The sequence below is a fragment of the Pleurodeles waltl genome, chromosome 3_1 (assembly GCF_031143425.1).
Source record: "Pleurodeles waltl isolate 20211129_DDA chromosome 3_1, aPleWal1.hap1.20221129, whole genome shotgun sequence".
Classification (NCBI taxonomy): domain Eukaryota; kingdom Metazoa; phylum Chordata; class Amphibia; order Caudata; family Salamandridae; genus Pleurodeles; species Pleurodeles waltl.
This window is the reverse complement of record NC_090440.1, coordinates 1,526,807,440-1,526,833,666: the sequence shown is the minus strand read 5'-3', so window position 1 is coordinate 1,526,833,666 and position 26,227 is coordinate 1,526,807,440. Positions and strand designations below refer to the sequence as shown.

At 43.8% G+C, this 26,227-nt stretch overlaps 1 protein-coding gene across 1 annotated transcript in view; it reads left to right on the top strand.

The window, feature by feature from the left end:
- Positions 1-9,736, top strand: part of LOC138283596 (octapeptide-repeat protein T2-like) — a 39,431-nt gene extending 29,695 nt beyond the window's left edge. Inside the window, exon 4 of the mRNA XM_069221536.1 lies at positions 8,914-9,736. Within this exon, the coding sequence (XP_069077637.1) occupies positions 8,914-8,949 (36 nt within the window). The 3' untranslated portion in view covers positions 8,950-9,736. The remainder of the gene's footprint in view (positions 1-8,913) is intronic.
- Positions 9,737-26,227: the final 16,491 nt, after the last annotated feature.

The following is a 26,227-nucleotide window of genomic DNA, read 5'->3' as shown; positions in this document are numbered from 1 at the left end:
CATCCTGGGGATTTTTTATTGCAGTGCAAACTCAACCAGAAGGTATTGGAGCTATCTACATGATGACCAGTTACATTAAACAAGGTTACATTCAAAGTTCATTGTCATGGGATGATTAAGGCCCAAATTTATGCTGTTTGCGGTGAATTAGCGTCACTTTTTTTTAACGCTAATTCATCACAGACTTAACTCCACATTTACATTTTGGAAAATATTGGAGTTAAAGTCATTTTTTGGATGCGTGAACCTACCTTGCCTCAATGAGATGCAAGGTAGGCGTTCCCATCCAAAAAATGACTCTAAGGCCCCAGCACCTTATTTATCCTCCCGTACAAAAATGGTGCACGGGGGAGGCAAGCCTAAATAATGGCACTAAGCCTGCTTAGCACCATTATTTAACTCCTGGGTTTGGGCAGGTGTTAGGGGACCTATGGACCAATTTCCATGGTCAAACACCTTGGAAAGACCCCACCGGTGCCCTCCCGAAGCCCCAGGAACACCCCCACCCACACCACAGGGACACCAGGGGATGGGGGACCCAATCCCAAGTATGTATAGGTAAGTAGATGTAAGTATTTTTTTTTTAACTGCCTTTGGGGGCCATGAAATGGGCCCCCCTACATGACACTGGGTGCAATGGCTATGCCCAGGGGACCCTTGTCCCATGTGCTGGCAAAAGAGGTGGTGGGCATGACTCCTGTCTTTAATGTGGTAGAGTCATTTTTTTACTCTAACCAGCTTAACATCATTTTTTGGTGCAAAACACCCTTCTCCCATACCGCCACCCCCACCCGGATAACGTCATTTTTCCATGACGTTAGCCCATTCTTTGCGCCAGATTGCACCATTCCATAAATTTGGGCCCCGGCTGGCATCCTGGACTGATGCAAGCCGGCGCTATACTTTTTGATGCAAAACTGCGTTTGAGCAGTTTTGCGTCAAAAAGTATGAATCTGGGCCTAAGTGATTTGGCCAGAATCACAAGAAGTTGACCCAAGCTGAGACTCGAACCTGGTTCCTCAGCTCCAAGCTCTGTTATGCCACTTCCTTTAAAAGTACCCAGGATCTACAGAATCTCCTAAAGGGAACCAAGAAAATAGTCACGATGTGGATAATTTTGGATCTTGTGGGGAAAATGAGAAGGAAGTGTTGTGGAAGAAAACATGTTTTTCCCCTGAAAAATGGCATCACCAAAACCTTTGCTGTGCTAGGATCACCATTTTCACAGCTTTCAGGAACAAGCAGAGTTGTATCAAAAACCATTCATCTACCACAGTTATTACTTTTCTTCTAAGAGGTAGTCCATTTTTCCTAATGTTTGTGGTATTAACCTACTTGCAGTTTCAGTCTTGAGACCCATGGTTAGGGTTGCCATATTTTTAACAGAAAAAAACAGAACCTTTGTTGTTGTTTTAAGAGTCTGAGAAGGCCTGGACATGACACTAAATATCACTTTCTGCACAATATGATATATTAATTTGTAACATGACTTTTCTGCCTCTGTTTAGTTTAATCATTAGCCAGCAATTGTGAGGCAGCTCTAGAACACATTTAAAAGGGCTTTCTATTTAGCGTTGCTGTTTGATGTATGTACAGATAAGGGCTAAAAATACTGAAGTAAGATGATTTTGCTTAGTGTTGCCATTAGAAAACTGGTCTGGTGGCAATCCTACCCATGGGGGATACGAGAAAGTTATACATTTCCAAAAAGCATTCAAACATCTGAATTCAGCAAAGAAAAATTTGTGTAGAATCCTCAAGGCTTTCATTAAAAACACTAATCACTGAAAAAAATAATGAAAATGAGTAGGAAAAAACAGACTTTGGTGACATCTCATCTATTTTTTGTCACAATAGCCGATTTACAAAAGCAATATACAGCTAGGTCTGATAGACTCTTCTGGTAGCGAGGTTCTATAGAGTGTGCAGTTTCTACAAAAACATTCAGTACCAAGGGCCAACAACTGCACTGTAGCTTACAATGATTCTTCATTGTGTATTGACCATAACTTAATTTAAATGATAAAGTATAATAAAAGACAACATGGGTATTTAAAAAAAGAAAGGCACAAGATACTGGGTTTAGAAATAGTGGTTATTTGTACTCCTCTGAATTTTAGTTTACCCATACAATCCCCATCCAGGAGGCATTTTCCATTTTGCAAAACATTTTGTTTCTTACACACTGTCTTACACTTTGAAGGCAAAAATGCAGAGTAATCCGATTGATAATGACCAACTTTCAATTGTGTGTTTCCACACGTCTCGCAATGAAAATGGTACCTCATTTGTATGACTGAGCAAAGCCCGCACTCCAAAACCTGACCCAGAGACATCACATTTTACCCAACAAAATCAACACTGTTTTTTTTTACACTGTGGGTTGCTGTGTACTTTGGATCTTAGCTCAGTTGCCAACCAGGGAAACCCTACCAATCTCAGATAGAGAAGTCCAGGGTGATGTGACTTGTGTGGATTTCATGACATTAAAACAGAGAAAGTATTGTAAACCTCAAACTTTGCTAAAACACCTCTTTTCCTCACATTTCAATGAGAGAAAGTTCTAGAAGCAGTCGGGATTCAAACCTTTCTACCATCCAGCATCCCTACAAGTCTCTCAATAAAAAAGGTACCATACTTTTGTGGTTAGGCCTTGCTCCCATATCGGAAATTGAAGTATTATGTGGTGTGGTTGTGTAAAAACGTTACAATCTTTATCAGGTCCAGTTAGATTTCTTTACTAAAACTCTTAGCTCAGTTCTGGCGAACTGTGGCACAGAGCAGTCAGGATTAGTCAAACAAACAAGTGTAAAACATTTAGAAGTACCAAAACAGTAAGTAAGGAACACAACACAATCAAAATATGACACAAGTTTTTAAAAATAGGATGTATTTTTGTCCTAAAATCTTAAAATAGACGCCAAAACAACAAAAATGTATTGAGGGAAAATGGAGATTTGGGTTTTCAAAGTAAGTAAATCACTGTGGTTCTCTTTAGGAAATGCAATAAATCACTGTACGCGGTCTAGCAGTTTGAGCCAGTTTGCTAGAAGGACTACTCCTCTTGACTCGCGCAAGCCACAGCGGGTCAGGAGCCAGTCACAGGGACACAGTTACCTTTTGGGTCCAGCACTCTGAGGGTCCTCAGTGCTCTTTTCTCCTTTACCAGAGTCCAGCAAAGAAGTGGCCCTGATTCTAGCCATGCAGTTTGCTGAGGATGCTGAAAAGATGCAGTGAGTGCCCTTGCCCCCCCCCCGGTATCCAGAAGTGTCAGGAGTTATCTCTGGCCCCAGGACTTGATCTCCCACGATGCAGCAGGGGAGTCCAGAGCAAGTCCAGTCGCTACTGGTCAACTGGTTACAGTCAGTAACAGCCATCTGAGCTTTTGCTTACAGGTAAGCAAATCTTTATTTTCTGGGGAGCAACGTCAACGTCAACGTTTGCTATGGGTCCCACAGCCTTGGGGACACCACTGGAAGGTTAAAACTCAGTCGCCCAGCATACACTTTGGCATCCAGCAGTGGTCAGGTGTCCCTGGACTTCTGGGCTCTTTAGGAATGCAGTGTTCCCTGACGTTTGGTGGTCCTGAAGCTTAACAGAAGACTAGCCCTTGGGGACACTTCTTCCAACCTGACACAAGTTGAGCTCTTTTCCATGAGTGGACACAGTAGGCCCAGTCCTCCTTGCAGCAGGTGCAGTCAAGTCTTTGATGCAGCCTCTGTTTGTAGAATCTAGGTAGCAGTAGGGCAGTCCTTCTTCTGTCTTCTTTCCAGTCCAGTTGTGATCTGAGGACTGCATGTGTGGAGTACCACTCCTATGCCATTTTTCACAGTTGTAGGAGAGGAGGATGCACTAACCAATGGGGTAATAGTTCCCACGAGGCAACTTCTCCCACTTTACATCTCTTCCTGAGAGTTTGACCACGAAACAATCCCAGGATTCCCCTCCCTACACAAATTAACCTATGACAAACCCTGGGCAAACCCCTGGGATGTGCCCAGCATAATGAGCTACTTGTCCTGAAAAACTGGTTCTGCAGTGGGTTTCCCCCCTCTGGAGAAGATCTCTGCCTTCATAAAGGAGTGGACCTTCTAGTGATGTGTTTGTTGAGGCAGTGGCCTCTTTGGAGCTGGGCCATCGGTGGCACCACCCACTAGTCATCCTGCTGGAGGAGGTCACATATTCTTCCACCAACAATTCTTTGTTCTTTGTTCCTGGGAGTGCTTCACACTTCCTAGCAAGGGGGCAGCATGTTGTTTCGGGTGATAACTGCTGCTGAAAGACATGAGAGGCTACTGGAGATGTGGGCAACAAAGTAGTGACTTTCTAAAGTAACCTTTGCTTTAAGAGTTACTTTAAATGCAACTTCATCAATGAGTCAGGTTTAGTGCAATGATTAATTTGATACTTTGGAGTGCTATCTTTGGTAGTTCAAAATAGAAGTTAGCACTTAGCCCGATGGCTAATGCAGGCCTAAAAAAATCTTATAAGTGTCTCCAGACCTAAAGGTCTAGGCTAGTGACTTGGATTATCTATTCAACCTAACTATGATGCGCTTGACCCACAAACTGGTCTCACACCAGTTTTCCATGTATGTGTCACTAAAGTACCTCCCATAGAAATGTGTATCAGAGGTGGCTGTCAGTGAGCATTGAGTAGCACTACTGATCTTGGCAGTCAAGTCCCCCACTCCTCAGAAGTGTGAGAAAGTAGCCTCTTTCTAGCCTTGTTACCCCCACATTTGGCCTGTTTGTGAGAATATGTCAGGGTGTTTTCACTGTCTCACTGGGATCCTGCTAGCCAGGGCCCAGTGCTCATAGTGAAAACCCTATGTTGTCAGTATGTTTGTTATGTGTCACTGGGACCCTACCAGGCAGGGCCCCAGTGCTCATAAGTATGTGCCATGTATGTGTTCCCTGTGTGATGCCTAACTGTCTCTCTGAGGCTCTGATATCCAGAACCTCAGTGGTTATGCTCTCTCTGCTTTCCAAATTTGTCACTAACAGGCTAGTGACTAAATTTACTAATTCACATTGGCATACTGGTACACCCATATAATTCCCTAGAATATGGTACTGAGGTACCCAGGGCATTGGGGTTCCAGGAGATCTCTATGGGCTGCCGCATTTCTTTTGCCACCCAGAGGGAGCTCTGACAATTCTTACACAGGCCTGCCACTGCAGCCTGAGTGAAATAACGTCCATGTTATTTCACAGCCATTTACCACTGCACTTAAGTAACTTATAAGTCACATTATATCTAACCTTCACCTGGTGAAGGTTGGGTGCAAAGGTACTTAGTGTGTGGGCACCCTGGCACTAGACAAGGCCCCCACATCGTTCAGGGCAAATTTCCCGGACTTTGTGAGTGCGGGGACACCATTACACGCGTGCACTGTACATAGGTCACTACCTATGTACAGCGTCACAATGGTAACTCCGAACATGGCCATGTAACATGTCTAAGATCATGGAACTGTCACCCCAATGCCATTCTGGCATTGGGGGGACAATTCCATGACCCCCCGGGTCTCTAGCACAGAACCAGGGTACTGCCAAACTGCCTTTCCGGGGTCTCCAGTGCAGCTGCTGCCAACCCCTCAGACAGGTTTCTGCCCCCCCGGGGTCCAGGCAGCCCTGGCCCAGGAAGGCAGAACAAAGGATTTCCTCTGAGAGAGGGTGTAACACCCTCTCCCTTTGGAAATAGGTGTGAAGGCTGGGAAGGAGTAGCCTCCCCCAGCCTCTGAAAATGCTTTGATGGGCACCGATGGTGCCCATCTCTGCATAAGCCAGTCTACACCGGTTTAGGGATCCCCCAGCCCTGCTCTGGCGGCAAACTGGACAAAGGAAAGGGGAGTGACCACCCCCCTGACCTGCACCTCCCAGGGGAGGTGCCCTGAGCTCCTCCAGTGTGTCCCAGACCTCTGCCATCTTGGAAACAGAGGTGTCTGTGGCACACTGGACTGCTCTGAGTGGCCAGTGCCAGCAGGTGACGTCAGAGACTCCTTCTGATAGGCTCTTACCGCTCTTGGTAGCCAATCCTCCTTCCTAGGTAGCCAAACCTCCTTTTCTGGCTATTTAGGGTCTCTGCTTTGGGGATCTCACCAGATAACGAATGCAAGAGCTCATCAGAGTTCCTCTGCATCTCCCTCTTCACCTTCTGCCAAAGGATCGACCGCTGACTGCTCAGGACGCCTGCAAAACCGCAACAAAGAAGCAAGACGACTACTAGCAACCTTGTATCGCTTCATCCTGCCGGCTTTCTTGACTGTTTCTAGGTGGTGCATGCTCTGGGGGTAGCCTGCCTCCGCTCTGCGCCAGGAGCTCTGAAGAAATCTCCTGTGGGTCGACGGAATCTTCCCCCTGCAACCGCAGGCACCAAAAGACTGCATTACTGGTCCTCTGGGTCCCCTCTCAGCACGACGAGCGTGGTCCCTGGAACTCAGCAACTCTGTCCAAGTGACCCCCACAGTCCAGTGACTCTTCAATCCAAGTTTGGTGAAGGTAAGTCCTTGCCTCCCCACGCTAGACTGCATTGCTGGGTACTGCATGATTTGCAGCTGCTCCGGCTCCTGTGCACTCTTCTAGGATTTTCTTCGTGCACAGCCAAGCCTGGGTCCCCAACACTCTAACCTGCAGTGCATAACCTTCTGAGTTGTCCTCCGGCGTCGTGGGACTCCCTTTTGTGACTTTGCGTGGACTCTGGTTCACTCTTCTTCAAAGTGCCTGCTCAGGTACTTCTGCGGGTGCTGCCTGCTTCTGTGAGGACTCTCTGAGTTGCTGGGCGCCTCCTCTGCACCCTTCAACAAGTGGCGACATCCTGGTCCCTCCTGGGCCACAGCAGCACCCAAAAACCTCTACCGCAACCCTTGCAGCTAGCAAGGCTTGTTTGTAGTCTTTCTGCGTGGAAACACCTCTGCAAGCTTCATCGCGATGTGGGACATCCATCCTCCAAAAGAGAAGTTCCTAGTCCTCTTCTTTCTTGCAGAACTCCAAGCTTCTTCCAACAGGTGGCAGCTTCCTTGCACCTTCAGCTGGCATTTCCTGGGCTCCTGCCCACTCTCAACACTGTCGCGACTATTGGACTTGGTCCCCTTGTCGTACAGGTACTCAGGTCTGGAAATCCACTGTTGTTGCATTGCTGGTGTTTGTTCTTCCTGCAGAATCCCCCTATCACGACTTCTGCGCTCTCTGGGGGTAGTAGGTGCACTTTACACCTACCTTTCAGGGTCTTGGGGTGGGCTATTTTTCTAACCCTCACTGTTTTCTTACAGTCCCAGCGACCCTCTTCAAGCTCACATAGGTTTGGGGTCCGTTCGTGGTTCGCATTCGACTTTTGGAGTATATGGTTTGTTTTGCCCCTATACCTATGTGCTCCTATTGCAATCTATTGTAACTTTACACTGCTTGCATTACTTTTCTTGCTATTACCTGCATAAGTTTGGTTTGTGTACATATATCTTGTGTATATAACTTATCCTCATACTGAGGGTACTCACTGAGATACTTTTGGCATATTGTCCTAAAAATAAAGTACCTTTATTTTTAGTACTTCTGTGTATTGTGTTTTTTTATGATATTGTGCATATGACACCAGTGGTATAGTAGGAGCTTTACATATCTCCTAGTTCAGCCTAAGCTGCTTTGCCATAGCTACCTTCTATCAGCCTTAGCTGCTAGAATCACCTCTTCTACACTAATAAGGGATAACTGGACCTGGCACAAGGTGTAAGTACCTCTGGTACCCACTACAAGCCAGGCCAGCCTCCTACAAGAAGCGCACACCTGTACCCTGAATAAGTGTAGATCAGGTGTCTCCAACCAGTCAATCACAAGCTACTAGTAGCTCCCAGAACTTCAGATTAGCTTGTGGCCCTGAGTTCATTTTAAATAGGCACAGGGTCATTTTTTTCCCTTTTAAAGTTAAGAGAAAGCTGTGTTTATTTACCTTTTTATCATCAGGCTGCAGATAGCAGGGCCTGATAAGGAGCAGTACTGGTTTCAGATTTATGACCAGGGCATAGAGGTGAAAAATTGAAGCACTAACCTATTTAACTCTTAAATGAAGTACCCTGTCAACTCAATATTGGAGGTGAGAACACAATGATGGTTCTCAGTGCTTTTAAATCGAAGAATTTTAAAAACAAAAGATTTCTTATCATTAAGCTCACTTTTCATTTGAATTTTCTCTATTTTTTTTAAAAAGTGTTGCATTTACAAAAAGCTGCCTCTTCCCCCCAATGGCCAGTAGAACACTGTGCCATATTTATAACTGAAAAAATAGTCATGTTTAAAATGAGTGAAGAAAAATGTTCCACATTTGAATATTTTTGCACTTTAAATTTGCCCCATTAAAAAAATAGCTGTATGTTTGTGTTATGCATGGGGCTGTGCCACATATGGCAAAAGGTATGTCCTGTGCCACAAGTACATATAGCACAGACTCTCAGTTACTCATACACATATATCCCATTCATATGTACACATGTTCATACATCACAAAAGACCACGCTCGCACTGACACACGTGGCAGCTCTGTCATTACCAGACACACCCACGCCCAGCTTTCTTAACTTTAAGTCTAATGTCTGTGAGAGCGTGAATTTTCTAATATGTTTATTAATAGTTTTCGTATTAATAACGAGTGATGAACTAATGTGTAAAATGAGAAAACCTTTAAAGTTGTTGTTTTTCTGTTCTTGGCTGAGCAAAATTATATTCAGATGCTGTAGTTATTTTCCATGATTCGAAGCTTCAAAATAATAAATGTTTTCAAGCTTGTGTAGATGTATCCACAGCTACCCCTAGCGGGTTGCAGTGACATGTCTTACAAGGTCCTATATCAACTGAGCGTTGCAGAAGTTGAAATGTTCTATTGTTTGAGAATGTTACTAAAATCTGGTCTTTCTTCGAGGATGGAAGTAATGTAGCAGAGAAAGTTTCTTCCTGAGAACAAGATATGCAAGAGCCGGATGAGACAATGTAGTTACAGACGAGACGGAAGAAGAGTGAATCTACCGAAAGAAAATGTTATAGTTAGCGTAGGTTTGTTAAGTTTAGGTCATCAAAATAGTTGTCGATTGGCTGAAATGAAAACACCCCATAGATTAACCAATCAGGAGTTCATTAGATTTGTATAATAATCTGTATAGACTAATTAGGAAGAGGAGAGCTTGGAGTTCGTTGGGAATGCGTGAACCGTGGGTTTGTTGAGAGCAGACAAGTGTCGAGATTAGCTGTTGATGGTGTCCTCAAGTGGAAGCTGATCATTTGCTGTTACTACTATTGTGGTAATGTATGTTTTTAAATGTAAATTGTGTCTCTCTTGCTTTTCAGGTACCAACTGCAACTAATAATTATATTGCTGCACATTATTAGTTTTTATATATTGACATAATTGAGTTAAGAGTTTTTCTAAATTTGTGTTTCTAAATTCTTTTCACATGAAGCCTAACATGTAATGCTAATTTGTGGTTAGTTAGGTCAATAATCATCTATTGATCTGGTTTTAATTCATTTGATGCTGAACTAAATGTATTCTGTACCACCATTACCAGTTTTTGTATTATTAATAAGTGTGATTCTTTTAGAGATAATTTGTTTAACTGTATTAATCAAATTAAGATATATATGCCATTTCAATGAGCTGCTATTGATTCTATATGTTTATCATTTGTGTTTGAGAGTTATCTTCGTGACCTTAGCATTGTTAATATAGGGAAATAAATGTATGTATTCTTGATACTAAACCAGTGTGATTATTGACTGAAGCTTTATAATGTTGAATTTTGTTGTTTTGTTATTGATTTGTTGGTTCTCACTATACCCATTGATGACATCCCTCAAACCTATGTCGCTTCGATCCATCGTCCTCTAGCGCAGGATCCATTATATAGTATTACTAAAAGTTTCGATCTCGTGGCGTGCTCACATGTCTATAGAACCAAATACTATGGTTTGAATAAAATACTTTGACCAAGGGCTCTATGACAGGCCAGCTGTTTGTAAATGCAACAGTTTGAAAATAAATTGTAGAAAAAGAAAAGTTAACTTAATTATAAGGTACCTTTTCTTTTTAATATTCTCTGATTTAAAAGCATTGAGAAACATCATTTTGTTCTCACCTCCTATACTAAGTTGAAGGGTTTTTTAATTAAGAGTTAAATATTTTAGTGCTTCAATTCTTCACCTCTGTGAACTGTGACCCTGTGCTTATTTAAAATGGACTCAGGACCACAAGCTACTTTGAAGGGGTCTGGGAGATACTGATAGCTCGCAATGGACTGGTTGGAGACATCTGGCCTAGAGCATTGTCTGTGCAGTATAAAAGGGTGCTTATTTATTAGCACCCTCTCATTCAGCACAACCTATACAAAGCAAGCAGGCTACGCTGTAAACAAATAAACTTAAGCATCTAAATTCCTTTTACTCAGGCTCCAATCCTCCCCACTTGTATTCTTGCCCCCTTGCTGCCCCGGGATGGTTTGCTGCTCGCTATCCTGCACTGACGATTCACAATCCTACAACTCCTTTATAACACAATATAAGATTTCTAGTTCTTCACTCCTCTACTCTCACTGCCAAATGATTTCCGGTGTTTGAAGTGGGCCTGCAATTAAGCAAGCGCCACAAATATAACTTGTGTTTGTTTTACACAGAAACAACAGCAGTAGTGACTTGATGTGATGAGAAAAGCAGCCTAATTTGTATGCACAAACTATTTCCAGACAAAAAAACAATATGTACTTTCAGGATATGAGCTGTACAAAAACTCGTGTTTGATTAGATAACCTATAATGTTGCTCCAGCTATTATAAGAATCGAGTCCACATTTATGGTACACATGACACCTTTCCTCCTAGTTAACTAATAGCAGTGTTATCAGCCCAGGGGCAGGGATGTTTCTCACTGTATGTTTAAAAACTGTCCCTTTGAATAAATAATTTTCAAATAATCTGATGTACTAAGATGAAACGCTTCAGTGTGTTGAAGAAATACTCTTGAATTTGGAGAGAATGTATCAAGTTCTAACACGAAGTTTGTTGCATGATTTACATGCAAGCTATTTTCTTAGGACTCAGCTCCTGCATGGACTTTTAAAGCCTGAACCCACACTTGTTTCAGCTCTTTATTAATTTGTTGGCTAGCCCACTTTTATACCCTTGGTGTGTGCGACCTGGAGCTGCAGGGAAGCAGCAACTGATGCCTCGAAGCCCAGGAGGCTTGTGGATGTCTGCTGCCTACAGTGTGGAAAGTACCGTGTGGCATTACTGAAATAAGGTGCTATACAGTGCCCAACCAGATTTTATTATGGAGCACTGCCGCACACAGGGGCTGGCAAGGGCGGTTGACACTCTTCTTGGACTGTGTATCCTGCCATGGCTGATTGTAATCAGCCAATGAGAAGAGTGAAACATTCACTGGTGAAGCACACCATATCGATGAAGGACAGCACAAGTGTGAATTGCAATATGATTGGCTGATTGGAACAAAGGCTTAGCAGTCCCAGCCCGTGCTGCAATCAGCCAACCAACACCTGTTATTTACCACCCGTAAGCGTTTAAATTATGTTTCACCCTGATGTCCCCCAGAGCCCGACCTGGCCCTGCACTAGCTGCACAATTAGCTAGATATAATTAGCTCAGTAGTAGAATCTGATAGAGCGAACCGTAGTAACAATTTACCTGTGTTCGGACGCTCTTTAGGCCGATGAATCTTTTGACTAAGTGGGAACTCACTGTACTCTTAATCAATCAATTTCCTGAAATTAATAATCAATAACGGACATAAGCAATACCTTGATCAACATAACACTTAATGATTAATCCAGAATACATTTCGGCGAACCCTGACCTTTCAGTCAGGAATAACCACACCAGTTTATTGCAAAGTTAGTGAATTTATTTCCCTATATTAACAAAGCTAGCACGATATAGATGTGTCTCAACACCAAATGATAAACATAAATGAACATTAATAGCTGTCCATAACGTCGAAACAAGTGTAATCTATGTAGCATTTGAATCACAAGGCATTCGATAATAGCAATGCAAAGCACTAATACGATAATCTGTAATGAACTAATTGCGTACATTTAGTCAGCATAACAAGATCTCAGATTGCATCGTGCGACATATGGAATCCTCATCTAACCTCAAATTAGCATCGGCATGTGGGACTTCATGCAAAAACAATTTAGCAACATAAATTTAGAAAACTCCTAACTAGGGTTCTTATCAAAATCAGCAGTTGGTTACCTAAAAGAAACACAATGCAATTTTACAATTTCCTTTCATATTTACCAATTACGATCAGCATACAAGGAAGTCTTCGTCTCACAGGTACCGTTTCTCGATCAGCATGGGACGGGACAAAGGGGGCAGGGGCGAACGGGGCAATTGCCTCACGGCGGCAAGGTAAAACTACTACTTCATGCAAAGGGATAAATCAAAGTTAAAGTCTCTAGGGCAAGAATCATTAAAGTCTCTTTCTCTCGATTAGAGAAAGCATCAAAAGTCTCTCAAAATGGCGTCGCAGCAAAGTGGGCCATAATAGCTACGAAGTCTGCAAAATGGCGGGTATCAAGCTGGTAATGGCCGTTAATAGCTCCCTTCTTCTCGTGCACCTGGGTTTTATAGACAACAGTTCGAATCCAGTAGGGTCTCCATTGGAGGGTTCATAGGTTAGCTTCAAATTGTCCAATCAAAAACGACAGTTCTCAAGCTTTTACTTAAGCATACATTATCCTTGGAGATGGGTACGCAAATTGCAACATTGTCTACCAATTAGCTCACTTTCAGAGCCTCCATTGTCCGCACCTGCAAGTCGACCTTGAATTAAAGAGAAAATATGCCAGGCTGGCACGAAACTTTAAGATAAGCATGTGAACAGTTTCTGTGGAAAAGTACAGCTTCAAGCAGAAATACACGTTTAATAGCACATTGGAAAAATACGAACATCTAAACCGTGAGACCAGGCCACTAGGCCAAAGCCTCCTCTAAAGTAATGCTAAGCTAACGCATTTCAAACAAGCAAATCGTAGCACACGTTTATGATTATGTCGGATTAGTGCAATTCTAATACACCACGTTATATAAAGCACGCGTATAAATGTTGGCAAACTACTCTGAGGGCACATTTTGTCCCCGTACAATCTTTATTAGTTCGGTTAATGTCACACATGATTATTTCACACTACGTTTATGCGTTAATAAATCAAAACCTTCATTTTCTGCTTCATCAATCCCTCCTCTGATGACTACTTGTCATCACACAAATTTAGCCCACAAATTTTATTCCATTAAAATTCTGTCAGTTCCCTTTTCCTTTTAGTTCCCCTAGTTTGCGCTTTATATTCTTCTGCCATTCTTTTCATAATTTTCTCCTCCTTTCTTCTTTTAATTCTTTCCATAATCATTATTATTCCCCTTTTTATTCCCCAAATTCCAAATACACAAATTATTACTATTAAAATTCCCTCTATTATTTTTAGCAATATTCCATTCCAAATTCCCCCAATCCAATGTCCCACTGAAGCAAGTCCTTTTCCAACCTTCTCCCACACTCCTGGTTCTTTCAGTTCCTTCAAATCTGCACTTTCTTTTGTTAGATTAGCAAGCATAGTTTTAATTTTCACACTATTGTCAGGTATATAGGTACAACAGTGTCTTGCACCAAGCATTTTGCAAACACCACCATCCTTTGCTAAAAGAATGTCTAAAGCAAGCCTATTTTGAAGAGTCATAGCTCTTTCCGCTGCAAGTTCAGCATCTATCAGGATTATAGCACCTGAAAACTTTGTCAACATGTTATCCACTATAGTAGACAACTTTCTTATTTTGATGGAATTCAGCACAACTCCCAATGAAGGAATCATGGCTCCAAATATATCACCTACCACAGCAGCTGCGGTCTCTCTTTTCTGGATACGATGGGATCCAGATGTCTTTTGAATCATCGATAGGTCATCCAGTTGATAAACCTTTGGGAACACTATACCCAAATAACATCTTCCCCACCATCCCTTTGGAAGACGATAATAGGCATTATACCCACAAATGTAATATACCCCTGGAATGACAGGGTCAAGTCCGTCCATCATGAATATCCATTTGGCCTTAAAGATAAACGTGTGTTTACACTCACTCGCTCCTACAAAAATGTTGTCATAGTAAGATTCACCTCGATATATACAAAATTTCCCTACATGCCAAGCATCTAAAGCAATTTTCCCTTGTGTCTTTATTGCAGCAAAATCATAATTATCTACTGAAGTCCTCTTATGTAACTCCTTTTCTAATTTCGCCTTCATTTGTGCCCTTCTATCATCTGTGCGATCTAAAAAGCTTATTTCTACTGCAGAGAGTGAGCAGGTAAGATTTTCCCTATGAGCGTGAGCCGTTTCAAAAGGTAGCATTGGCTCGAAAAATTCCCTCATAATTTTAGCATCCCAATCTTTTGCAGTCTGGCTTAGCTGCGCTATTATAGGAACGTAAGCAAAGGTAACATCATAATTTGAGTAAAAATACTGTATGTTAGTTTGACCATAAAACCTAGACATTACTATACTACATGTAATCCCGTATGTAAGAGGCATGTGGTGATATGTCACCCCTTCCTTCACTGATGTCGGTATCTGGGTACACACATAACAATCTTTCGCATCCATTGTCTCAACATATTCTGTTAGTAAGCGATAGAAAACATTATACGAAAGCTCTTTCCTATCATGCAAGAGTCTTTCATCCAGCGCTAGCCTTTTCAATGCGGTTAGTTCAGTGACAGTGACAGGAGCAAAAGTAGAAGCCTCAATTCTCTCATTCTCACCCTTTCCATGCATTCCAAGCACAATTGCCATTATTATTAGTACACATGTAACTACCAAGACTATACACACATATTTACAATATTTCTTTCTATTGTTTTGCGTCATGATCTGTATAGAATCAGAGAGCTAGAAGCACTTATAAATGAAACTATTTAGCAATTCAGTTACAAAGCTGAGCGAGCGCAATGTTCACACCGTCTTCTTCAAGAGGCCAAGTCACTTATCGGTTAGCAGCATTTGTCTCAATTCGGCAATAACTCAGTCTTTATCGGTTTAGCAAATGTCTCATCCGGTTTAGCAATGTCTCAGCTGGTTGTTTGTTTCACGTTAGATTGTAGCAAGCAATATCATTTATCACCCCTTCAATCAACACTGTCCATAAAACTTTTCTTTTCTATTGGTATCTCTTCCTCTTCTTCGTTCTCGATGCTTAGAGATACAAACTCGTCAGTCCAATCGTCATTGACTGCATATGCCCATTCTGGACCGGAATTCCTTCTGTTCGGTATCCTTTTCCTTTTCAATTTTGCTTCTCTTTTCGATTCTGCCTCGCTGGTACTTTCCTCTTTTGTCAAGTCTTTTTCTTCACTCGATGTTGGTTCCACGACAGACACTTCTTTTCTTTTCTCTTTTACTTTTGGCCTTTCTCCGTCGTTCAACCCTTCTCCGGATCTTTGTTTTACTGGTGATATACTTAGTCTTCTCTTTGCACCATGTCCATTTGATGGACCTGCGAACTTTTCTGTAGAGGTTTGAACTTTTTCGTTCTGCTCTGCCTTGTCCCCTCCTTCAGGGAAATCGATCACGTTCTCTTTTTCTTTTTCTGTATCGTCTGTTTCTGGGAAAGCCCCCTTCTGATCAGGCTCTCCTGCTTTTTCACCTTTTTCGAGCCCTTCGTCACCGTTACTTTCGTCAGGCTCTGTATCACTTTCAGCTGCTTCATGTTCTTTGTCACCTTCAGCTGCTTCAGGCTTTTTGCTACCCTCAGCTGCTTCAGGTTCTTTGTCACCTGTAGCTTCTTCGTCGCTGTCTGAACTTTCTCCTTGGTCTTCCCCAAGTGAGTCGGACTCTTCGTTCTCCAATAATATCTCTCTCTCTCCTGCTTCTGCTTGTTCGCTTTCAGTTCGCTTTTGTTCTGTCTCAGCACTCGGCACTGTTTTATCAGGCACTGGCAATTTCAGCGCTTCAACTTCCTCATCTGTGGGACACAACACCTTCTTTGTGTGACTGGCGTGAATCCAGTTGGGAACCCCCGCACACTTCACAGCAGTAGTTGTCGTCAGGATCACTTGGAAAGGGACTTTCCAACGGAGTTCCAGACACGACTTCCTCACGTGCTTCTTTACCACGACCCAGTCACCTGCTTTCAGTGCGTGTCCTGGACCTTGGATCGGTGGCAAGGTGGTTGCTTCCACCTGGTGAGAGAAAGAGCGAACCACGTCAGCCAGACCTTTGCAGTAGTCTAACACCATATCATCTGTAATATTCAAAAGCGCGTTTGCGGGAACTGCAGGAAGTCTCATAGCCCTGCCCATGAGAATTTCGTGCGGAGACAATCCAGTCTTTCTATCAGGAGTGTTTCTCATTGACATTAGCACTAAGGGCAATGCATCAGGCCATTTCAAATTTGTCGATGCACATATTTTCGCCATTCTTGATTTCAGTGTACCATTCATCTGCTCCACCAGTCCTGATGCTTCAGGGCGATAGCTACAATGCAGTTTCTGCTCAATGTTCAGCGCTTCGCAAAGTAACTTTATCACCTCGTTATTGAAGTGACTTCCCCTATCTGATTCTAAAGAGATCGGGAATCCGAAACGTGGTATTAATTCTCTCAACAATAGCTTGGCAACTGTTAGGCTGTCATTTCTACGTGTTGGGTATGCCTCTATCCAGTGACTAAAAATGCACACAATCACCAACACATACTTTAGACCTCCATGCACAGGCATCTCAATGAAGTCCATCTGCATACGACTAAAAGGACCGCTTGCCCTACCAATGTGACTCGCGTTCACAACTGTTCCCTTTCCTGGGTTCATCTGCTGGCAAGTGACACATCGATGGCAAACTGCTTCTGCAGCTTGACAAAATCTGGGGTTAAACCAATCAGTTTTGAACAATCTTATCATGGCATCTCTCCCTAGGTGAGCTTGTCCATGATAGAACCGCGCAAGCTGTGATAAGAGACTATTTGGCAAAAATTTTTTCCCTCATGTGAAACCCATAACTCGTCTTGTCTCTTTATACATTGTGATTTAATCCAGGAATCTCTTTCATCCTCCCTGACATTATTCTGTAGTGCTTTTAGTTCCTCTATTGTATCTACGACCTTCAAGGCAAATGCTTCAGCTGGTTCGAGTTCTGGCTCACTTATTGAGTTCCATTCATCTCTCAGTAATATACAGTTAAAGGCACAAAATCTTGCGACTTGATCCGCATATGCATTTCCCAGAGAAACATAGTCCTGTCCTTTCGTGTGAGCACTGCACTTTACCACTGCGACTTCGGCTGGCACTTGAATAGCGTGTAACAATTCCCTTATTCTTTCCCCGTTCTTCACTGGGGATCCTGAAGAAGTCAGGAAACCTCTCTGTGACCATAGTTGTCCAAAGTCATGCACAATCCCAAACCCGTATTGGCTATCAGTGTAAATGGTGACTTTCATCAATGCAGACAGTTGACATGCTCTGGTGAGGGCTACAAGTTCTGCTACTTGTGCAGAATAGACTCCTTGGAGCCATCCCGCTTCCAAGACCCCTGTTACCGTGCATACAGCGTATCCTGCTTTCAAAATCCCCATCCCGTCTCTTAGACATGAACCATCAACAAAAAGAATTTGGTCATTTTCATCAAGCTTCGTATCCTTAATGTCCGGTCGGGGTTTTGTGCAAAATTTAGTCACCTGAAGGCAGTCATGCTCGACGTCTTCAGCGTTCTCAATTTCGACATTTTCTCCAGGAAGCAAGGTTGCTGGATTCAACGTAGTGCACCTTTTCAGCTGCACATTCGGTGAGCCCAGAATAATCGTTTCGTACCTTGTGAGTCTAGCTCCAGTCATGTGCTGCGTTCGGGAGCGGGTCAAAAGTATCTCAACTGAGTGAGGGACCATGACTGTTACTGGGTGTCCCATCACTATTCCTTCACTCTGAGTGAGGCTGATACCAACTGCTGCTACGGCGCGCAAACACCCTGGGAGTGCTGCTGCGACCGGATCCAAAGTAGCTGAAAAATACGCTACTGGTCTGTTTACGCCACCATGGGCTTGAGTCAAGACAGACAAAGAACATGCATCACGTTCATGGCAAAACAATGTGAAAGGCTTTGTGTAATCAGGCATACCTAAAGCTGGAGCCCTACACATGCATTCTTTCAATTCAACAAAGGCATCCATCTCATCTCCTTTCAGCTCAATTTGATCCAAAGCATCCTTCTGGGTCAGTTTCTGTCATGACTCACGTGCTGCTTGCGCCTGGAGTTTGCAGATCTTGAGGCGTGGATCTTGAGAGTTCGACTTTGGCCCAAAAAGGGGCGACTCTTTCTGGTAGCCACGGTGCTGTAGGCGAGGAAACGCCAAGGACAGACCGTGACCGTGAGAAAGTAGCGCCAGAGGGAAAAAACCCCTTCAGAAGAAGAGGAAAAAACCTCCCAGAAGATTCGCGGGGGATTCCTGGAACAAGAACAGAGGAACAGGAATCAAAGGAACTGACGTAAACACAGAAATGGCGAAATCCAGAGCCAAAGGCTAGGAAATCAGGAGCGAGGACACTAACTGAAACAGAGAGTGTTGCAGCGCAAAGAGGAAAAGAAACACCACCCTTAAATACCATAAAACAGGAAGTGACCCACAGGAAGAAAAAGGACACCATCTTGAATAGGGAAAAGTAGATAGAATAGACTGGAGCAGAAACCATAGAGAATAGGGAAGGAGGAATGCTGGGAAGACAGAGGTAACCTGGGAAGGGGAAAAGACATAAAGGACAGAGGAAGAAACAGACCCAAAAAGGAAGAAAGACAGAAAAAGAAGAAAAAGGTGCCCCAAACAGGTAGGAGGGGTCAGGAGACCCCAACAAGACGGAGGGAGAGAGCAGCGCGAGGCCCCAAGTAAGCCCTGGGGCCTCGCAGGGTGCAAGAAAGGCTCGGGGCGTGCCGCGTCTTAAAGACGCGAAGCGCGGCCCGAGCCGAACGCGCGGCTTGTGCCGAACGCTCGGCTCGCGCCGCGCGGTGCGGCGCGACAGTTTCAGTAAAGGCTTCGCTAGAGTCGAGAAGTTGGGAATCCACTGGCGACAGTAGCCCACCATTCCCAAGAACTTCCTCACCTCCTTTCTCGTCTTGGGCGGACTCATCTGAAGTACACTTGTAATTCTTTCCTTCATTATTCTCCGTGACCCTTTCTCTATCTGGTGACCCAAGTATTTCACTTTCTTCTGACAGAACTGTAATTTGGAAGGAGACACCTTGTGTCCATTCCTTCCCAAATGGTTCAACAGAGCGATGGTATCGGCTGTGCAGTCGCTTTCTGTCTTTGATGCAACCAGTAAGTCGTCAATGTACTGTACTAGGGTTGACTCGAATGGCAACTCTAACTCTTCCAAGTCTTTCTTTAGAACCTGATTGAATATCGACGGTGACTCAGAAAACCCTTGAGGAATTCGACACCAACTGTACACTCTGTCTAGGAATTTGAAACAAAAGAGAAATTGGCTGTCCTCATGAAGAGGCACAGAAAAGAATGCTTGTGACAAATCGATGACCGAGAACCACTCAGCATCACAAGGAATTTGAAACATTATCACAGCTGGATTCGGTACTACTGGGCAACACTTTACTATGATGTCATTTATTTTCCTCAAGTCCTGCACGAGTCGGACCTTTCCACTTGGCTTTATTAGTCCCATTATTGGTGAATTACATGGACTACTTAACACTTCTTTCAGTACCCCCTGTTTCACAAATTCGTCAATGAGTTGGGCAACTTTCATGAGAGTATCTTGTGGCATGTGGTATTGTGGGGTCTGGGGAAAGATTGCATTGGGCTTTACAGTCACTTTCACTGGTTCCACTCCTTTCATCAATCCCACCTCTTTCCCTGTCATGTCCCACACCTCTTTTCCGACTGTCTCCCGTAATTCGGCTGGAATATCTTCTTCAGTTATCATCGGGAAAAGACAAATCAGAGGATACTCTTCATCTACCGTTTCCATCTCATCCCCCTCTACACTGTCCTCTTCTTCCCCGTCACTGCTCGTCTGGATTGTTATTCCTTCGTTCGAACACATGATCGAACATCCCAATTTGCACAATAGGTCTCTCCCTAACAGTGCTATTGGGCTTGAGTCACATATCACAAACTGATGCACCCCTTGATAGTTACCGATGCTGACTGGTACCGGATCTGTTATTGGGTTCGTCAGGTGCCAGTTTGCTACTCCCACCACTTGAACTGTCCTCCCTGAGAGTGGCAAATTTGGTACTTCACTGCTCTTAACAGTTGAACGTGTGGCTCCCGTGTCCACCAAGAATGAAACACGATGACCCATTACTCTTCCCTCTATGTACGGACCCTTTTGATCAACTTCCAAGGATGCTGCAAGCACACAATCTCCTTCTTCTTCTGAGCTTTCACTCTCCCATACATTGTTTATTCCACTCTCACTGTGTAATGGGAACTGTTGTACGGTGCCACTTGTACTCATTACCTGACCCGAGACCTGTGGAGGAACCATCACTTGCTGCTGACTCATTGGTGCCAAAGGTATTTGCATTTGCTGATTAGGTACCATGGGTAACTGCTGTTGCATTGGCTGCATTTGCGTCATCTGCATACGGGGCATCTGCATCTGCTGCGGCTGCATAGGTTGTAATCCCTGCAATTGATTTATGGTCTGAAAATTTGGGTTTGGACCTCTCATTTTCAGTCCCCTCATTGTCTGAAATGCATTGACATCATTGTTTTGCTGACCAACACCTACACCTGCGCCTGCACCTTCCTGCACCACCATCGGGCACTCGCGTTTCCAATGACCGACAATTCCGCACACGTGACACGGCATCACTTTCTTCATTGCCTGTACACCCGTTACAACAGTGTTTAAATCCGGACCGTTATTCACAAAACCTCCTCTGCCTCTGCCTCTAGCCTGTGGCTGAAACGGCATGTTTCCCTGCAACTGCGGCTGCGGTTGCGTTACCTGCTGTTGGAACCCTTGCATCCCTTGCAAACCTTGCAGACCTGTCTGAGCTGCTTTAAGTTGCATCATCATCACCTTCTCTTTCAGCCTTTTCTGTTTCACCTCAATTTCGTCGCTACAGTATTTCGCATAAGTCAAGACCTCATCAATCGGTTTAGACTGCCAACAAATCAAATGCGACTTTATCATCTGACTTATTTCTGGTCTCAGCCCTTCCACAAATCTGAACACAAAATGAAGCATATCTTTCGCCTCGATTGTTTCCGTGCCACTGTAATTCTTGAACGCCTTCAACAACCTCTCATAGTAACTATGAATCGATTCTTTAGCCTCTTGGGCAGTTCGATCAATCTTCTGCCAATCCACATTTTTTGCGGCAACCTTCGTCTTCAAATGCTCAATCACTTTATAGTACAAGCTCATCACCATAGGTGATGGTGCACCCGTCTCCCTGTCTCTCTCTGGTTCACTTGTCGGCCAACCTACAGCTCTTTTGCAATCCTCCCACAAATCTGCCGGAACCACGATCTCAAAGAGAGTGTTCAGGTCTTCCCAGAGACATTTTGCAAGCTTCACAAACCTATCAGTCTGTTGATACCATTCAATCGGCTTCTCTCTCAGTTTGGGAAAATCATCCGTAAATGACTGAATGTCGCTTCTGTGCCATGGTACATGTATTAATTTTCCCCCTGCTGTCTCCCTCATTGGTAACATGGTTACTGTCTCGCTGCTCTGCGGTCTTTTCTCGTTGTGCTCTGTAGCACTGTCCCTCCTCTTATCCTTCCTCTTTACCCACCTGCTTTCCCACTTGTCTAAGCACCTCCACACTTGGGCACTCTGCAACAACTCTCTAAGGTGTGCCTTCATACCTGCTGACCTCATGTGTTCAAAATCTGTGGTCCCAAAATCCAACCTATAGCTCCTGCTCAAGTGTTTCGTCTTGCCTATGTCAATCCCGTTTCTGTCCGCTACTTCCTGCAAACTTTTATGTACCTTGTTCACTTCTTTCGTGATCTTTGGACATAGATACCTCAGCTCCTCTTCCGTGTAGGACTCTAACCTATTCACACCCATGTTCCCTTCCACCAATTCTTGTGCTTCCATGTTCAGCCTCATCCTATTCAAGTAATCTTCTCCTTTCCCACTGTCTGAACTTTGTGTGGAATTCAAGCTGTTGAACCACTGTGTCAGCTGTTGCGCATTTACCCCCATCAGTGTAGCATTCACATCGACTGCCATTGATGGTTGCGGCAACTTTTCAGTATTCGATGTTAAAGGTATTATCAGTGGGGGACTCGACCTCACCAGTGTAGACTGAGCACATATGGGACTAAACTCCATCAAGGATCCGGATCCATTTGGCTGAGCCGCTATAGGAGTTATCCCTGGAGTGTTCTCTATGCACCTCCTCTCTGTCCCATTCTGCTGCATTGATCCCTGACTGCTCATGCCTAAGTTAGGCTGACTGTACAGAGGTACCGGTGGACCTACAGTAATGGGTAGTGATATCGCGTCTGGGTTCTGTCCATTTCCCATGTTCTGAGGCATGTTCATCCCCATACTATGGGTCATCATTGCCGGCATGCCCATCTGACTCCCCGTCATCTGAGCACGTGCGTTTCCTCCCTGCATCTGCTTTTGAGGCATCATAAACTGAGTTGATTCAGCCTGTGTCATTGTTGGATTGTGACCATTCTGTACTCCCCTTACGGTTTGTTCTAGAACTATTCCTCCACCATTGTCACTGCTGTAGTACCCTGGCATCTGCGGTTGATAATTTTCTACTGGTTTCATTATGGGCACATCTGGATATATTCTCCTAACCTGCGGTATCTGCGGGGTGAACAGTAAACTCGGGTCCTTAGATCCCGATGACGCTCCTGAACTCTGGGTTTCACTGTTTTGTACCGATGCCGGAGGGGCAGAACTGGTACTTGGACCTTGTCCATTCTCCGCATAAGGTGGTGGACGGTCGTTCAGCAATTGCATTATTAACTCCTCATCCTCTAACTCCTCTTCTCTTCTCAATTTTTCCTCGTCCTCTCTATCCTTGGAACACTTCCTGTCTGTCTTACAGGTGGCTTTCTTACCTGTCTCCTCTTCTTCCTTAGTAATTGCGGGAAACAATTTTATCCCCTGCAATACATCTGACCTCCACACCTTCTGCGCATTATCCCACCTAGCATCCGCTAGTGTCTTTTCCACCTTCCTCATCCTTGTTTCAAACTTATTCTTCTGTTGCTGTCTAGCCATTAATTCCCAGATTGCTAGAGCCTCAAACTGTGCTGGCCTTGGAGGCACCTTCATGTCATACATCGTGAATCTCAAATTCTCTAGGATCCTTATATTGAATGTCCCATGTATCGGGAACGCTACGCTCCCATGTTTCTCTGTCAGTTTGTGCCACCCCTTTTTCCTCCATTACAATGTAAGCTGGTGTGCCCTCGGGCGGCGTCTCCTCTCCTACGCTCGCTTTGATGTAAGACTCCCCCTTCATCGCACTCCTAAATGCTTTAAGGAATTTCATTTTCTCGTCTTTTATTTCACAAAGTTTATAATCAATAGGTCACTTTTATTCCACAAAATTTGTAATCAATAGGTGACTTTAATTCCCGGAATACTCTTCGCTTGCCTTTCCCCTTCCAACCGAGTCCCACGGACTGCGTCCAATCCGTGCGCGACCCTTCTCTCCAACCAACCTATCCCAGCGCGGCTCCTAGTGACGTCACACTCACACACACTGCGGCTGACAAAGCCTTGCGGCTAGTCTTCCTTCACTCAGCTCCTCTCGTAACAACTTCTTGCATGTATCGCGAGCTACCAAAAACTAAAACAGATCTGTCGATTTACTACAGGAAGGGTAACACAATCGCTTCAGGACCTTAGGGACCTTTCACTAGCCTCGGCCGCTATTCCGTCTTTCTCGGTCCCCACGTTCGCAAGCAAATCTGACCTGCAGACCTACTCTCAACTTGTCAATGATCTGTTCTAGTGCACTTAGAATCTTGTCAAAGCCCGAAGTCGAAGTTTCTTTCACTCCCTAACACACGTACCGACTTGTTGACCACGCCCGATCAACCTACTAAACCGCCCAGACCACAACATGGATCAACATACTCCGGAGTCTCTTGAACTCGCAGGGCCCGTCTCAACAACAACAACCACGTGGACCTTTTTATGCACAAAGCGCCACACGCACATGAAGTTCGACGACTTCCCTACTCTCACACTCGGAGCCGCACCTCCGCTATTTCTATGAAGTTCGACGACTTCTCTACTTCTACACTCGGAGTCGCACCTCCGCTATCCTTTAAAGAAAAAAATCCCTCGCACCCTTTTCACACACCCTGCGGCAATAAGCTGTGCAAGCGCAAAACCCTAACATCACTCATACCATCACTAGTACCGCCAACGCTGTTTCCACACCTCCGTTCTCTCCATCCGCAAGCTCCGAGATCCCGGGAAAGTCGCGGTGGACCTAGCCCATCATCATTCTGTCAATCTGTTTTATCCCAAAAAAATTATAATTCAACTTCTCGAATGAGGCCTCAAAATGCGTAACCGTTAATTCAACACCATGTACTCTAATAGTACAGGGTCCCAAAAGACGTAACCGTCCTCTGCTACCATCAACTGATAGAGCGAACCGTAGTAACAATTTACCTGTGTTCGGACGCTCTTTAGGCCGATGAATCTTTTGACTAAGTGGGAACTCTCTGTACTCTTAATCAATCAATTTCCTGAAATTAATAATCAATAACGGACATAAGCAATACCTTGATCAACATAACACTTAATGATTAATCCAGAATACATTTCGGCGAACCCTGACCTTTCAGTCAGGAATAACCACACCAGTTTATTGCAAAGTTAGTGAATTTATTTCCCTATATTAACAAAGCTAGCACGATATAGATGTGTCTCAACACCAAATGATAAACATAAATGAACATTAATAGCTGTCCATAACGTCGAAACAAGTGTAATCTATGTAGCATTTGAATCACAAGGCATTCGATAATAGCAATGCAAAGCACTAATACGATAATCTGTAATGAACTAATTGCGTACATTTAGTCAGCATAACAAGATCTCAGATTGCATCGTGCGACATATGGAATCCTCATCTAACCTCACATTAGCATCGGCATGTGGGACTTCATACAAAAACAATTTAGCAACATAAATTTAGAAAACTCCTAACTAGGGTTCTTATCAAAATCAGCAGTTGGTTACCTAAAAGAAACACAATGCAATTTTACAATTTCCTTTCATATTTACCAATTACGATCAGCATACAAGGATGTCTCCGTCTCACAGGTACCGTTTCTCGATCAGCATGGGACGGGACAAAGGGGGCAGGGGCGAACGGGGCAATTGCCTCACGGCGGCAAGGTAAAACTACTACTTCATGCAAAGGGATAAATCAAAATTAAAGTCTCTAGGGCAAGAATCATTAAAGTCTCTTTCTCTCGATTAGAGAAAGCATCAAAAGTCTTGCAAAATGGCGTCGCAGCAAAGTGGGCCATAATAGCTACGAAGTCTGCAAAATGGCGGGAATCAAGCTGGTAATGGCCGTTAATAGCTCCCTTCTTCTCGTGCACCTGGGTTTTATAGACAACAGTTCGAATCCAGTAGGGTCTCCATTGGAGGGTTCATAGGTTAGCTTCAAATTGTCCAATCAAAAACGACAGTTCTCAAGCTTTTACTTAAGCATACATTATCCTTGGAGATGGGTACGCAAATTGCAACATTGTCTACCAATTAGCTCACTTTCAGAGCCTCCATTGTCCGCACCTGCAAGTCGACCTTGAATTAAAGAGAAAATATGCCAGGCTGGCACGAAACTTTAAGATAAGCATGTGAACAGTTTCTGTGGAAAAGTACAGCTTCAAGCAGAAATACACGTTTAATAGCACATTGGAAAAATACGAACATCTAAACCGTGAGACCAGGCCACTAGGCCAAAGCCTCCTCTAAAGTAATGCTAAGCTAACGCATTTCAAACAAGCAAATCGTAGCACACGTTTATGATTATGTCGGATTAGTGCAATTCTAATACACCACGTTATATAAAGCACACGTATAAATGTTGGCAAACTACTCTGAGGGCACATTTTGTCCCCGTACAATCTTTATTAGTTCGGTTAATGTCACACATGATTATTTCACACTACGTTTATGCGTTAATAAATCAAAACCTTCATTTT